Source organism: Pholis gunnellus (genome assembly GCF_910591455.1).
Source record: "Pholis gunnellus genome assembly, chromosome: 4".
In the NCBI taxonomy this organism is placed as follows: domain Eukaryota; kingdom Metazoa; phylum Chordata; class Actinopteri; order Perciformes; family Pholidae; genus Pholis; species Pholis gunnellus.
Genome location: NC_136530.1, coordinates 4,159,155 through 4,176,210, shown reverse-complemented (window position 1 = coordinate 4,176,210; position 17,056 = coordinate 4,159,155). Strand labels below are relative to the sequence as shown.

At 42.8% G+C, this 17,056-nt stretch overlaps 1 protein-coding gene across 2 annotated transcripts; it reads left to right on the top strand.

Moving 5' to 3' along the window:
• Positions 1-89: 89 nt before the first annotated feature.
• Positions 90-17,056, top strand: LOC306694707 (semaphorin-4E). 2 transcript variants are annotated; one of them, XM_079157654.1, is made up of 14 exons: positions 90-195; positions 7,634-8,086; positions 8,376-8,518; positions 9,997-10,059; positions 10,480-10,578; positions 11,401-11,500; positions 11,824-11,934; positions 12,132-12,283; positions 12,370-12,542; positions 13,119-13,275; positions 13,388-13,610; positions 14,066-14,181; positions 14,435-14,654; positions 14,755-17,056. In XM_079157654.1, exons 2-14 carry the CDS (start codon positions 7,978-7,980, stop codon positions 15,504-15,506), a joined length of 2,418 nt encoding a protein of 805 aa, XP_079013780.1. In that variant the 5' UTR covers positions 90-195; positions 7,634-7,977; the 3' UTR covers positions 15,507-17,056. The 2 variants fall into 2 exon arrangements, with proteins under 2 accessions (XP_079013780.1, XP_079013781.1); XM_079157655.1 differs by having other exon boundaries at positions 111-190.

Below are 17,056 nucleotides of genomic sequence, written 5' to 3'. Positions count from 1 at the left end.
AAGGTACAATCAAAAAGTCACATGACCAGGCTCTGCCTACCGCTGAGAGCTGCCTGGTAGAGTCGCTCCCTGCAGGAATTAGATGTTGGAGTGAACGTTACAGGTGGAGCGGAGAGCGTCGAGCCGGATCCAGGACTAGAACGACAGCAGCGGTCTCTACTGTCTCCAATGTGGATCTTTCACAACCCCTGTACGGTGAGTCTGAAGCGGACTCGCGAGCCGCTGTTGTGACTTATTCACTTGTTTGTGCGCAGGTTTTTGTTTTTGTGTTGTTGTTGCTCCCACAGGCTTTATATATATATTTTTTTCCACGGAGCCCGGGCTGGTTGTGGGAATTGGATTGGCAACCTGTGTGGTTGAGAGGATGCACACACACTGTAACTTATCTGTCTTATCTAAGATTATCGGATAGATCTAATAATAGCAGGCGAAAGCTAGACTAAGCAGTAGTAGGATATGGGTTTAGGCTGCAAACACTTCACACCGCAGCGCAGACAGCGTGACGGTGAGGCAAAAACGCTCCAACTTGTTCTGTCGCTGGGGAAGTGTCAAAGCGACGGGTACATGTGGTTCAATCCCGTGGGGACATTATTTGGAACCACAAACAGTTTTAAAAACAAATGACGAACCAGTTAGTTTAAAATATCTCGTAAATAATCCACAAAAGGAAACATAAAGAAATGGTGCAGGTTTATATTTCTTTGCACAGCTAAAAGTCAATACTGCTACATCAATAATTCACTAACTAAATCCAAATGTGTTTGCACCTCTCTGGCTGAATGTTATGAGGTCAACGTGCATTTTAAGGGTGTGAAGTTTTATGGATGGTGAGAATAAAAACACACGATACGCATGCGTCTGGCTGAGCGAGCTGAGGATATATACTAAGTGCTGTCAGTGCACTTACTTGCTCGGGGGATTGCCCAATCTTAGCTGTCATACTGCAGCTCAGTGGGGTCACGGGGTGTCGAGGCAGGGCCGCACACTGCAACGGCACAAATAATACACTGGAACTCTGAGCTGGAAATGATTCACGTCTCCTTCGTGTTTTACTGTTAGTGCACCACACCAGTGTTTGCAATGAGCAGTCATCAATGCGTAAAAAGAAAGCTATTTTATTCGGTGTCAAGTTGAACTCACTGGATGTTCTCTGAACTGCTGCTTCATGTTGTTTTACATGTCAACAGTGAAGACACACAGCTCACGTGCCAACGTTTTTCTACAGGTAAAAAACACAGTCTGTTTAAAGTGGCAGCATCACTGACTCACATGTTAAATATAAACCAGTGAGTTACTGCTGATGAGACACATACAAGTCATTTAAGGCTTTATTTGACACATGGCTGATCATACGAGCTTATGATCAGATGGACACCGATGGTCAGTAAAGTGACTTTTAGAGATTTGGTATAGGCCTGTCACCATAACAGATTTTGTTGAACGAACGACCATTTTATGCCGCTGATATAATATAATAACAAAATAACGCAGGCATATCCTTAAAAAAAAGACAACAAACTTTTAATTCATTAAAGATATTCAGACATTGGAATTCAAATGCCAAAAAAGCTTTGTTAACAAAAATGCGCAATGTCCAAATCTTATAATGGCAGTGAAAACCCTGCTGTGTACTCATGCTGTGCATCATGTTGGCTAAAATGTTGGTGACATTCTTATGTAAACACAACGGACAACATCGAGGTCAGCAACAATGATTGAGGTCATGTCCATACATCGTACAATAAGTCAATTATGTTGGAAATGATCGGGGTAATCTTCATATCGTACGATAAATCAACATAGTAATTATAGCGACAGGCCTAATTTGATCACATGACTCCGGAGAACGACAACAGGAAAAAGCAGTTTAGTTGTTGTGAGTGGCACATTGTATTTTTTTGTATAGATTTTTTTTTTAGTATCTGGCGCTTCCATGATCGTCTTGCCATTCTTCTGAACACATAATTCATTGTGCTGACTGAAGCTGGAGTGATTTCCCAATAATCGATGATTGGTTCAAGGCAAGAAATAGCAAACGTTCTTTTGTTCCAGGTTCTCCAATGTGAGGATTTGCTGCTTTTCTGTGCTTCACATCATTGTAAAGTGAAAATCGTTGGGTGTTGGAGCGCTGCTCAGACAAAACGAGACATCAGAAGACGTCACCTTGGACACTTGTCACTATTTTCTAACATTTTATAGACCAAACGATTCAGAAAATATTGGAAAAATGAACAAATATTGAAAGAGTTGGCCTGGTATTGACTCTGTAGAGTCCTTGGCTTTGATTTTCAATCCAAACACGGCATTTTGTTTTCTTGGGTGTTCCCGTCTGTCAGTGAACTTGTCACACAACACAGGTAGAGCAGAAAGAGATTTTCGAGTGTTCATATTTTCCTTTTGTGCCCCAGCTCCTGCTGAAACTTGCCCGGGTGTGTGTTCCTCTGTGTGTGTGTTTGTGTGTGTATGTGTGCGTTCAAGCGGGCACTCACACTCAACCAGACTTGTCTCATCAATAACAAAGTCGTTTGTCAGAGCAGAGGCAACTATCTTATTGAACAGGTTGTTGCATTTGTAATTTTGTTGTTTGCTTAGTTATCCATCAGGTTAATGATGCGTGCGGTATAACGTGAACGAGCACAGCATGTTTTTGAAGTATCATTTTCAGCTAATTACAACTCTGCTGCACATCAAAACAAAAGGTGGCGAGCCACCGTCATTATGTCAAAGAGAACGGTTTGTTTCAGCCATCTGCGCTTGCAAAAATATAACCCGTTGCTGAACTTGAGGGTGTGTGTGTTTTCCAGTGAGTGTTTCACAACAGAGTCTGTGACACAAGGAGTGTCAAAGGTGAGCAGCCTCCCACAACCGGTTTCCTGTTTAGGCCCCTGTGATGGAAGACTGTATCATGGTCGGCTCACCAGCCGGCCAGCCAGCATACTACGTCTGACTGGCTGCAAAACAGGCACCCTGGCAGTCAGCCAGCGACTCAACCAGCGTCGAACCCGCAGACCAGTTAGTCAGCCAGTCGGGTAAATCAGTTACAGCCGGAGGAGGAGGAGGCCTCGCCCCAAACAGCACAAACTTTAGGGCAGTCATACAAATGAAGCCGAGGCCCACGCAGTCACAGCTGTTTGACTGTTCACAAGGCTTTTGGGATTTTGTTATGACTCAGGGTGACGATGGCACCAGTGCGCCTGTCTGTGCACGCTTCACACTCTGCTGTTTGGAGTTTTTTTTTTGTACTTTGTACACCAAGTCGTGGTGAGAATCCATCGTAGGGTACTGAAGGTACGGTGGAGGCTCCCCTGAGCAGGCTATAAATATCCTCGCGCTTCAAGTGGTTGGAGTGCGTGGAGATACGACTGGAAGGCTTCTTCAGCGTATTGTACTGGTTCGCGTGCAGCCTGTTTAACCCACAGTTGACGATTGAACACAACAAAAACCACCAGTAGCCGCTGTGCTAACCTGTTTAAGGTGGGAGATTCATTTTCACATTGGGATGTAAAGAAACTATTTGAAGTCACACTCTCGCTGTTCAGCTCATCTTCCCCGATGTCGACTGTGCCTTTTGTGGTTCATAGTGATCGACGTTTTATGCAGATACTGTACTATTTTACTCATGAACAACGCCATTCATAGATATTCCACTTCTTCTCTAGTGTGCATGTGTCACAGGGTGATTGATGTATTGGCCCCGCAGCTTTTGCTGCCTGTACACGAATCAGTGTAAACAAAAGACATAACTGGATCTCATAATGGCCTTTCTCATGGTACGCTTTGCCTCAGAGGAGAGCACACTCAGATGTTATCATAAACTTTGGTTAATAAATCGTTAACTGAAGAAAATGTTATACACAATCAGTGGAATTCCACACGCCTTTAATAATGACTTACTTGTACAAATAAAGGTGTGTGATTAATAAACAAAAGGGTCATGAACCCCTTTGTAACATGACATCGAGTCTGCAGCTACTAAAGCTATTGCACCATTAACAAATGGGTTTTGGCATTGATGTTGTGAGGCCTTCTTCTATCAGGTAAGGGGTCAAACAGTCCATGGGAGGGTCTTTCCTGATGAATTATAAAGAACAAAGAAGTAGCAAAGGTGGAGGACACAGAGACGTAAATAGTCATAATCTTACACCCAAAGTTACTTTAATCCATGCATTATATTGATTATTGCTCAAATGGAAATCTTGAAGCAGCAATAATCAATATTTCTTATGTTTTTTCATTACTATGTGAAAGGTTTTGCTCATGGTGACGAACCAGAAGACTCTATGGAAAGTGTTCGCTTCTTTTGACCCACAAACTCTGCTCGCTGAGCCTTCCACCATATTGACACCATTGACCTCAATCGTTTTTGTTGACCTCGATTTCGTCCGTTGTGTTTACATGCGTGTTTGTTTTTCATGATAAAGAGTGTCACCAACATTTCAGCCAACACGATGCCAGAATAGTCAGGGTTTTGCCTCGTTATAAGACTTGTTGGTAACAGAGCCTGAGAGGCCATTTTAATAATTGTATTTAGATTTTTTTTACCTATGTTTTATTTCTTTAGATTATTTTAATATACCTGTTCACGTACCAATTCCAATGTTGGAATATTCTCAAGAATTAAACGTTCATCGCTCTTTGATGGGATGTACTTCGCAATTATTTCGGGGACAAAATAACATCCAAAAAAAGTAGTTATCGCAACAGGCCAGCTGCTCGCAGCAACATTAAGTAAAAGCCTCCTGAGGAGCACCAAATAACAGACAAAGTTAGCAACCAGCTGGTGAAGGAAGTGCAGCATTTAGCAGATAAAAAGCCACACTTGTTTCCCTGTGGAGTTGACCTGAACAGACCGAAAGTAGAGTCAATATTGGACTTTTGTTCATCAGGTGGCCAAACACTCGACTCCAGATGAATGCTGATGCTGTTCTGTGACCGCTGAATGTGTCAATAGGTCGATAAAATGTTCACCACAACACATTTACAGCCTAACGCCACATGTCAACATGTCACATGACTCTAGTATTGGCTGCAGCTTTTCTCTGGCCACACTTTGCCGCTAAAATTTAAACTATGCCCCAGGTTTAGTTCAGCCGCCCGCTGCTTTACATAGACTTTGCTCGGCAGGCTGCTCTGGTGTGTTTTCGGCGTAAGGCGACGATATGTCAGTGTTGTGTTTTCATTCAACAATTTAACATTTAAATGACTTGACGTTGATGTTGAGATCTTTTCAAAGTTAGAAATGTAATGTAAAGAAAAGAGTGAAAAAAAAATTCATTTCATTTGACTTAAGTAACTTGACAGACCAAATTTAAGAGTCTTTTTTTATAAGAAGAGCAGCTCTGTGCAACTGGTGAATGGTGAAGTTTTGTCTAAAAAAAACCCTCAGCTGTGCACCCCCCCAAACACACACACACACACACATACTCAGACACACACCCTGGCCACACGTGCACATGTCAGTGTGTGAGTGTGACCATAGATAAACAAAGGAACAGAGAACAGAGGGACGACTGCTGCACGCTCTTCTATTGGTGCAGCCGTACCTGCCTGTCTGCACTGTTTGGAAGCATATGTCAAACTCCGTGGAAAAACAACCTGCAGTCATTTCATTCAGCTGTAGCGCTCAACCGACACAGAACCCCCCCCCCCCCCCCCCCCCCCCCCCCCCCTCACAGCCTGAGGGGAAAAGACATGCAAGACACCGGCGCTCTGACAACAGATGAGCAGCAACAACATGCAGCAGCTCGCCCCGCTGTGTCAAGTAACAGCGAGGTGAGAGCAACGGCAGTTTTTTTGCAAAACGCACATTCAAAAACCCGAGGTTGTTCAGAGGCACAAGGGAGTCGAGCGCCTGTCTGTCTCTCGAGGAAATGTTGGATGCTGTCATTTAAGTTTCTGTCAAACAGTCTGGTGTGTGTCTCAAGGGACGCAACTCTGTGAATTCTGCTGTATTTTCTCTCTCTCTCTCTCTCTGCGAGCTAAAAAAACCCAAACAACACTTGCAACGCGGCTGTGTGGTGCGGCTGCTTTTTGTTTTTGAGCGGCATGCACCAAAAACAAAAAAAGATAAAGAGTGTAGTTTTTTTTTTTTTTACCTCGCGAGTCTGCTCTTAAAGTATGCTTTGTGTGTTATTCTGAGAAGAAGAAAAAAAAAAGTGCCTTGATGAATTTTGAATGAGGCTGCGCCGCTCAGTTTGTCAAAACAGAGAGAAGATTCGCCAAAGAAGTGGAAGGTCTCATACAGTGTGAATCCCAGGGTAGGGATGGAGCTTTGTGGAGCTGTGTATTATTGTGATCTGCATGCATGCCCAAACCTGAACTGACCCCCCCCCCTCTGCTGCGTAGACCCCGCTGAGCCCAGAGGAAGCAGGTTCTTATCAGGGAGGAGGACAGGAAGAGCCAGAGTGGAGGAGGAAGAGAGAGAGTGGGGGGTCGGTGGGGCAGCATGGCAGAATGTCACTTGACACCAGTTTCCTCTGTGAGCTTTACACCTATGACTTCTCATTGTTGTGACTGTAAGTGGTGCTGCACTCCTCTGATGTAACAACGAGGTGGCGTTTGCCCCTGTTTTGCATATACCGTTTGTCTTTTTTTGACAAATATACTTCCGACCACAATTTCTATCAGAAAGCCTCTGATAACAACATTGGGGGAACTTGGGACATTTGAAAGGAATATTTACCAAGCAGGGAGAGTCAAACCGAAGATACTTTTGAGTTTGAGAATTGTAGGATCCAGTGTTTTTGACCTGATACTCTGCACTGAAGTCAGGATATTTTGGCTGATTTTGACCGTTCTGGGTTTAATCTGTCTCTAATGAGTGGGGCTGTAACGGTATCCTGGTATCAGGGTGTACCGCGGTATTAAAATGAAGGTTCATCATACCGTGTGCATTTGCTTATCTATGGTGTTTGTGTTTGTGAGAGTTAAAGGTACAGACATGAGCAATCTGGCTGCTACTAGCTGATGTTTTTCACGTGCTTTAGTGCTGCTAACATGTAAGCTAACATGCTTTAGTTATTTAACATATAATAGTTACATGCAATCCAATTATTTATTTTTTATTATTCTGTTCTCATTCCTTTTAAGGGTCATTGTATAAATATTGTATTGTGTGCATATATAAATATATATATAAATATATATATATTTGTTTCACAGGGAGGAAAAGATGATTGGATTTTGATGTAGGAATACAAAGAAATAGATTTTTTTTATATTTATTTTGCATAAATTGTTAAATAGGTGCACAGTATCACTGGGGATTTTTCATTTCGTCTCAACTTTAAGAAGCAGGATTTTCTCCAGTTTTCTAGTGAACGGTCTGAAAGATCTGATGTCTATGTTTCTTTCATTCCTGCTACCGGTCCATTTACTGCATATATTTTCTTTTTGATAATTATATTAAATAAATAACTGCTGGTAGACACAATCACATTCATACTGCGGTTATTGTCTTTATAATAATCATCCACGAATGATGAAGTGTGCAACAGAAGAGGGGGATTTATTAAGACTTATTAAGAATTAATTCCAGGCTTTAATTAGATTAATTTAATTAATTTAATTCCCAGAATTAATTAATAAGTCACTGATCTCTTTAATAATGTAGATGTTTTCATATCTCTCCTAGAGATGGGCACCATGAAGATGATCTCCTCCAGCATCCCTCACCAGTAGCTGGGCAGCATGGCTCCTGCTCCTCCTTCCAGAGAGGACACCAGTAGCTCATTAGCGCTGCGCTGGAGGCTAACGCCGACATAGAGAGCTCCTCACCACGCAGGACACTGCCTGAGCCGCACCCCACGGGCCTGGTTAAACACACTTATGAGCTGCATCACAAGGACGACTTGTGCCGGAGCGGCGGCAACATCTGGACTGAGACACTAAACCATGTTCTATCTCTGATCGGGTGCTTTGGCGGCAGAGCTGGACTGTGCAGCTCTTCCACACTTAGTCAAACCCGGACTTTGAGCCATGTTTCTTCTCTGGGCCCTGAGCATCGTCTGTGGATTGATGCCCCATGTTTCATACAGTGCACTCAACACTCACTATTGTGTCCCACGAAAGACCGTCCCCTACCAGAGTAAGTCCTCTGTGCTTCCCCGCTAATATGTCATGGGGTATTCCTTCTGTTTCTGGAAGATTTACTTCTCTGTTTGACCAGTAAATAGAATTCATCACAGCTTCATGATGTATGAATAAGCAGTGTAACTTTAACTTCTTCGTTTTTCTGCTTGGCTTGGACAAGTTTGTACAATTTCAATGAATTAGCATTTTATTTTTTGCTGTGGGAGCGTTTTCCCAACTGCACAGAGTCACAACGGCTAACACATAGATAAGTAATGCAGATGCTCTACTTTTTTTTTTTTTAGACGAGCAGAAGTTGTTCAAAGAAGAGGGGATCTTCAACTACTCCACTATGTTGATGAGAGAGGACCTGGGCGTGCTGCTGCTGGGGGCCCGAGAGGCCGTATACGCTCTGGACATCAACGACGTCTCCGTCAGAAAGGCTGCGGTAAGAACACGTGAAGGGATTCATCCAAAAAGAGATGAGAAGACAACAAAATGTCTGTTCTGATCAGCTGTGTTGTGTTTGCAGACGTTTTTAAAAGACAAAAGCCTGCAGAACACTTATATTTTAACATTCAAATGATCTTTTGGCAGATTCAATAACTCTCAATAAACATCCAACTATTGCAGATTAAAATTGAAAGATGTTTTAAAAATGTTTGATATTTTATTGAAGTTTATTGAAGGCATATCATCAAATAATCAGTAAGCCACTCGAGGCCGGAGGTTATATCAGTGGTTCCTAAATGTTTTAGTTCATAATATAATATTATAATAATATATAATATAGTACAATCCTTTCAAGGAGACAAATTATGCTCATTTTTCAGTTCATACTTGTGTTTGGGGTTTCTGCTAGAACATGTTTACATGCTTTAATGTTAAAGAAACATTATTTTTCTCATACTGTGTGTCTGAATAGGCCTGTATTCACCCTCTGTCTGAAACGCTCCGTTTTAGCGCCTGTCTCTTTAAGGCTCCCTCTCAAAAAAGCCCAGTCTGCTCTGTTCGGCCTTTTGAGAAAAATACAGCGCACCTTTGCAAAGGTAGTTCTCAAACTGTGGGCGGAGATACTCAGACGGAAGTCGGTATATTCTAATGAGCCTGCATGTGACATAGGAAGGGGAGCTAAATCTAATTTTGGCTTTTTGAATCACATGATATCTGATCTTGGCAGCCCACAAAAAAATGACTCGGCCGTCTTAGTTCACAATTTAACGGTTGGTAGGCACTCCAGATACCCAAATATATGTGTATAAGCACTAAAAGAAGTGAATTTTTCATGATATGTCCCCTTTAAAATGAAGTAATGTCTATTTGTGACCCTACATCAGAGGTAACGGTGGTGGTGTCGATGTAAATTATGAGTTTAAAATGTTTCCCTCAGCACGTCTGAAGGACTTTTGGAGCCTCACAAAGGGAAAGTATCCCGTTTATCATGGCGCGAGAACATTTCAGTAACATTTGATAAATCAGTTCATGCCTCCAGTAAGTGTATTCTTTGTGTATCTTTCTCTGCCCTCTTTCACTATTTTGAGAGACTGTACCTTGGCTCACAGAAACACGCCAGATTGCGTGATGAACTGCTCTCACATCAGCTGCCAGTTCAACACTGTTTTCTATTTGGCCCCGTGCACATTTGCATGAGGGATTTGAATGAATAATGGTCTTGTTGGGCTCCACACAGTGGTCTGTGGGTTCATAATTGTAGTTGCACAGCTAACAGTCACAACGGAAGAGGGACTGGTGTCCCAGCCTGCAGGTACTCCCCCCTATGTGAGTGTACTGACTGGTCTTGGCGTTAGACAACCAGTGAAACGTGTGAGAGAAAACGGGCCACAGCACCACTGCCGACGGGCTTCTAGTTGCGACACCGTTTTCCTATGTGCTTTGACGAGACACTTTTCCCCTCTGTTGATGCAGGTGTATTGGCGAGTCACAGAGGAGAAACAGAGGGAGTGCACGTACAAAGGAAAACATGCTGAGGTTTGTGAAACGTCTTTCAAAACAGAGCTCGCATACGCTAACGTTTTACTTCTGGGGTAAGGACACGGCCTTAAAGGATGGCTGTTGAGTGAAAGCAGTTCATCCCCCTATGAAGTTTATCTCTGTGCATTTGTAAATCATTTATATGGGAGTCTTTCTTTTTTTCAAGTCTACACAGAACTCTCTTTGAAGCGCTTTGCTTACAGCTCTGTACCAAATGTCCAAATAAAGGCACAAGAGGAAAATGCATGTACACAGCCTTGACCTTCTGGTCACCAGCTCAACCCCAGGCAGCCTGTGCCTTCGTGGTGTGTGTCCGTGTGTGTGTGTACGTGTGTGTGTGTGTGGCATGTTTGTGTTTTTGCGGCTGAACTAACAGAGCTCTGACCTTGGCATTCCCTCTGCTGGATCTTGTTGCAGGTGGAATGCCGTAACTACATTCGAACCCTGCACAGAGTGAGTGACACGACTATGTATGTGTGCGGCACAAATGCTTTCAGCCCCATCTGTGATTATATGGTAAGTAAACTTTAGTCAGTAGAGATTCAATGGGGAGTTAGTTCAGATGTTGTTTCTGTTGACAAGGACCTCTGTTTATTAGCTGGGGGGGTGGTCATGGTTTGAGTCATTCAAATTATCTGCAAACCCTTTTCCTTTATCTTGATTAGAAACCCGTCATGGGCTTCAGTGCTCCTGACTTAAAGGGATAGCGTGGATGCTTTGAAGTGGGGTTGTATGAGGTCCTTATCCATAGTCAGTGTACTACCGACAGTAGATTGGCGGTCGGCACGGCCCGAGTTTGAAGAAACAAACGGGAGTACCAGCATGGGAGCAAAGTAATGTACTGCTGTGGACGTAGCCAGCAGATAAACGTATATCTATATCAGTTTAAATGTACATTTGTACAATGTATATTTAGAATATTTTCATTGCTTTACCGTGAAGTCAGACAGCCGAGGAACTGAAGCTGTTATCTATACTCTCTTCAAAGTCACCAGACTCCATTGACAATAACAGTAATTTGACCTCTCAGAGGAAGGAGCCTCTTAAATGTATCACCAAGGATAATTAAATGGTTCCTATGTGCAGAACCACAACAACAGCTAACTTTCACATATATATATATATATATATATATATATATATATATATCTTCATCATGTTTTATCTTTTGGAGAATGGTGAGTAATAATGTTAATACGCAGGTTGTAGTCAATGGGCTAAAACAGGGTGGTAGACTCAGTACTGTTTCCCAGTACTGTGTCTGAATAAAACTGGCACCGTTTTTATTTCTCTCTTAACAAGTTTTCCTGTCCTCTCTCCTCCCTTCGTTTCCGACAGACATTTGTTAATGGACAGCTGAGGCTGGAGGGAAAGCAGGAGGAGGGGAAGGGGAAGTGTCCTTTTGATCCCTTCCAGAGATACTCCTCCCTCATGGTCGGTGAGTGTCTGAGTCAGGTTTGCTGCCAACGGGAACAAAGCACAGAAAACTGCTGAACGTTCAAAGTGCACCAACAGAAAATATCGGCGTGTGATAACTGTGTGCAGAATTTCACTAGACACACAAGACCAGAGCTCCAAATTGAATGGCACATGTTACAAATGGCACCCTCATAGCGCTACCTGCTCACTCAACGTACGCACTAATTAGTCAGACAAAGACGGTTGGATTAGCCGGCATATAAATGAGATATTGTTCCCCCTTTAATATGAATAATGTATTTCCAGGAATCTTTCCCCTCACCTCTTCTTCCTGTCTGACAGGAAATGACCTGTATTCTGCTACATCCATCAACTTCTTGGGCTCTGAGCCGGTGGTTCTGCGCAGCTCCGACTTGGCTCTCCGCACAGAGTTTAAGAGCTCCTGGCTCAGTGGTGAGTTCTGCAACAAAAAAAAAATTCAAGTTTTATATAATGGTGTGCTAAGTTAAGAGGGAATCTACTGCAGCAACACTATTTATGCATGACACAGTATTTTTTAGATATCTTTAATGTTACTGAGGCAACATTTTTCTAGACTTTTTTGCACCTGTCCTAAATGTTATTTACTTTTTTTTTTTACTTCATTTCAGAGCCAAACTTTGTCTACATGGACTTTGTGGGTGAGAGTTTTGATAGTCCTGATGGTGATGATGATAAGGTGTACATGTTCTTCAGTGAGAATGCCATGGAGTACGACTTCTACAGCAAAGTTGCAGTGTCTCGAGTGGCCCGTGTCTGCAAGGTATGATTAAATAAATACTGCATAAAAGTGTCTGACACACTGGTCTGGTTGTTGTGGTTAAGAGGAGTATCTGTCTCTGTGTTTAGGGGGATATGGGCGGCCAGCGGACACTGCAGAGGAAATGGACGACGTTCCTGAAAGCTCGTCTGGATTGTTCCCTCCCTGAACCCAGCCTGCCCCCCATTGTCCAGGATGTCTTCCTGCTGAAGGACGAGGACTGGAGGGAGAGCGTCTTCTACGCCGTCTTCACTCCGCAGTCGTACGTACTTAAATTCAAATCCTGTAGTTTTATGTCTTAGGATCGAGTTTTGGCAAGGTAGGAGTCAATGTGGAAGATTTAAAAAGGTGTCTATATTTACAAAATGACTGGTCAAAAACAAAAACAAAAACTTTTAAATAATATTGTCCTTTTGTTTCATTCATTATGTCAACATACGCCACTTAGCAGTTAATATATATCATATGTATTTCTTTCCATTAGGATTTTCATTTTTTCCTACATAGACATCCAAAAAGGCAGTCCAATTTGTTAGTCGCAAAAAATAGTCACAAATGTATATAACTAATTAAATAGATAAATATATGTATATATATAGATATAGATAGATAGATAGATAGATATATAGATATATATCTATATATAAAGGCTAAAAACACAATAACATCCAGTCTAAATAAACAGCAGGCACAAATAAATTAAAATCTAAAAATTGTCATTAATGTCATTTATTATTTTTTATTGACAGATAACATTTAAAAGATATTCTCCAGTCACTCAAATATATAGTATTTAGCAGTTTGCGTGACTAAATGTGGTTTGGTTTGGTATTTCCAGGAGCCTGTCCCAGGTTTCTGCAGTATGTGCATTTAGAGTGTCTGACATCCGGAACATTTTCAACGAGGGCAAGTTTAAGACACCTGTCGCTGTGGAGACGTCCCACGTGAAGTGGGTGATGTACACCGGAGAGGTGCCAGTCCCCAGACCGGGAGCGGTGAGTCTGCAGACTTTGTTGCAGCCAGAAGTGATTCTGGATGTCAAAGCGTTCAAGGCAAAATATGAAAAATAACCACACACACTTCTGAACTGAGGTTTTGCAATTTCAGTGCATCAATAACGTGGCACGTAACATGGGGATGAATCGCTCTCTGGACCTTCCTGACAAAACCCTCCAGTTCATCAGGGACCGCCCCCTCATGGACGATGCTGTTCACCCGCTGACAGGAGGCCCGCTGCTGGTCAAGAGGGGAGCTTTGCTGACTCGGATTGTGGTGGACAGAGTGTTGGCGCTGGACGGACAGAGATATGCAGTCATGTTCATTGGCACTGGTAAACTAAACTATGGGATATCTGTTAAAAAAAAATAGGTTTTACAAAGATGAAAGTAGACCTGAACTGATTTTGGGGCTATTAGTTTTCTCTATGCATATTCTGGTTGATTGAACTTAAAAGCCCTTGAAATTCTTGGTTTTAAGTATTTCTCCATAATGTCAAATGTTCAGTCAAATAAAAAAAAAAAGTAATTTTATATTAAAGGAATACTTCACCCCCAAAATGACCAATTGTATATCAATTTCCCACCCAGTGTTACCTTGAATTCATGATGAAAACTTTTTATGACATCAACTTTCTCCAACTTCAAACCAGGCACAAAAGCAAGCGCAAAAACAGAAGATGTTTGTGTTTCCACGTCGGAATCCACTGGTGATAAAGTCAGAATCTGATACCTTTTTAATTGTAAGCTTTTAAAGCCATCAGTACCTCTTTTTTGTGTGTCCTGATAGAAAACGGTTACATTCAGAAGGCTGTCAACTACGCAGGAGAGATGTTCATCATTGAGGAAATGCAGCTGTATGAAAGCCCCGTGCCTATTAGCATCCTGCGCCTCTCGTCCACCAAGGTAACTCTTAAGAAGTTTAACACACAGTGGCAAATATGGTTTGTTAGCTCACCGTCATCATAGTTTATAATCATTTACTGATGTTTTTATTGGCAAATATTGCACAATAAGCGGCAGTCAGAGTTTATATCTTAATTTAAATTGTATCACTCAATTGCTTCTAACAGGCAGTAGAGAGGCTTCAGTTGAAATGAAGATGAAATGCTTTTTGGCTAATGTGTGTGTGTGTGTGTGTGTGTGTGTGTGCCAATAGGGCCAACTGTATGCAGGTTCAGAGTTTGGCGTCATCCAGATGCCGGTCAGTAACTGCAGCCGCTACGACTCCTGTGTGGACTGCATCCTGGCCAGGGACCCTTACTGTGTCTGGGACTTCACCAGCCAGCAGTGCTCCTCAGTCCACAGCTCGTCCTCCTCCTCAAGCACTGCAATACAGAGTCTGAAGGAAGGAGACATCACGCGATGTCCCCAGCCAGGTACGTTGACTTGTTTTGCATGTATTGCTGGCAATACTCTTTGTATGAATCTTATCCATCAGCACTTGGAGAGACCAACTTAATGTGTGTGTATTTATAGATCCAGTCGCGGCTGTGGACTTTACCCTCGTTCCAGAGAACAACATCCAGCTGCCTTGCCAGCTCCACTCCAACTTGGCTCAGGTCCGGTGGCGATTCTCTGACCAAACACTTCACTCCAGCAACAAATACTACATCTACAGCGAGGGGCTCCTCATCCTGGGCGCCTCGGAATCGGACACCGGCCTCTACGCGTGTGACTCGGTGGAGCTGATCAACGGGAGGGCGTACAACCGGACTGTGGCGGTTTATCGATTACAGCTCAACTCCGGCGGCACGACTCCCGGCAACGAGGTGACAAATTCCTCAAACTCTACTCACAGTCTGAACACAGCCGCACCGGGGCCGGCGCCAGGCCCGGACACCGAGGACCCGCTGTCCCCCGAGAACCAAAGCGACACGCACAGGGTGACCCGTTTGGAGGTGGCCGTGGCTCTGCTGTCGCTGCTTTGTCTCTCCCTGATGGGCGTCATACTCTGGATCTGGAGTCAGGGACGTACAAAGGAGTGCTTCAAGTTTGCAAAGCGCACCGGCGAAAGCGAGGGGAAGAGGCAGTCGGCGGAATACACGCAGATCCAGAACAGGACTTCAGAGATAAAGCACCTGGGACCCGAGTCTGGAAGACCTTGCAGTGCCAACAATAATCACTCTGCTGTTGACTTCAAAGGGAACGGGGAGCACCACTTCACACCTATGGCCACCATTTCAAGTCTGGACGGTCTGGGATTTATAAATGATGAGTCAGAGATTTGACTCTGCTGAGGTACAGAACTCAATCAAAGGCCAACAACAGTGCACCAATGAACTCCCTATAGGTGTGCTTATGTGGAGTTTTCGCATTATAAATTCTTTTGATTGGTGTCCTGTTCCTATTTGCCAATTTCCTCCACTGTCTATCATTTCTGTACGCTGACGAGGCAGCTCACGTTCACTGTAAAGACTTCTCTGGTGGAACTTTCACTCCAGGAAACAGTTGAAAAGACATTTTTTTTACATATATATTTTTTTGTATAATGATAAATTGTGAATACACACTGTAATATATTGTGTACAGGCAAGAGCGTTTTTATTTTAAACTATTATTTATTTGTCGCAATGACATTTTTTCAGCAACGTGTGATCTCAGTCTTAGGTCTCTTAAGTAGAGTCAGCAACAATGAACAAGTAGCAAACACTTTGACCTCTTGTTTCCAGGCAGATTTCTTTTCATAAACTGTTTATTCAGTCACAGAGCATACTGTGGTACTTTGGTTGTGTTAATGATTGATTAATAGCTTGTACTTCTTATTTCCGGGTAGCAGTAAAAAAAACAATAGACTGCAGACTTACTGCTGTGATTAAAGGCACAGTGTGTACGATTTGGTGGCATCTAGTGTTGCAGACAGGCAGCAACCTCTGGATCTGAAAAATGCATTGAACTTGCATTCTTTCTAATGGCCATCAGGGGGCGACTCCTCCGGTTGCAAAGAGAAGTCTGATTGTAAAGAATTCTATGAGAAAATAACTCTTCTCATTTTAAGTATCACGTCATTAAACATTGTAAATATGAGTTTATTGTCTCAATTGCTAGTTTTGAAGTCGTCTTCAATACAGCATGATGTTCATTCAGTATGGTGATGGTCCATTTAGAATAAAATAGACAGCAGGGTATGCTCTAGGGCGGAGCTAACTTGTGATTGACAGGTCGCTGCCGTTACCAGAGCCGTACACTCCTCGTCACTCCTTTGCAGTCAAAATATGGTCACTTCCTTTCACTGGTTGCAAAAAAAACAATATCGCGACACCCAAAATGCCGAATTCGAGGATTCCCACATCAGTCAGTCCACAAATCAATGGGTGATGTCGCAAAGAACGTCCTCTTCTTATATACAGTCTCTGGTTGCAGATTGCAACCAACTGAATACCGGTCCGCTCACTCCATTTCCACGACTGCAGTAATGTGAGCCGCCGAGTGCAAAGTAACGCCGCTCATCTGGCTCAGAGGCCTTAACATAATAATATTATTTTCCATTTCTGCCAATAGAGCCCCCGAAATGCTACGCACTGTGCCTTTAAGAATTCAAATAGGTGATTTAAAGTGAACTTCACAACTCTGTCTTCCATAACAAACACATAAGATTATTTCACTGCAGTAAATGTTGTATCATCATTGAGAGTGAACTGGCGTATCATTGGGAAGCAGAAGTGTGGGCGTCAGTGCATCTGAGACAAAGCACGGACAAGAATTTTGTTTTGTTTTTTGTGTACAACTTTTGGGAAAATGCAGAAAATGATAATAATAATAAACGTTATTGGGAGTTTCA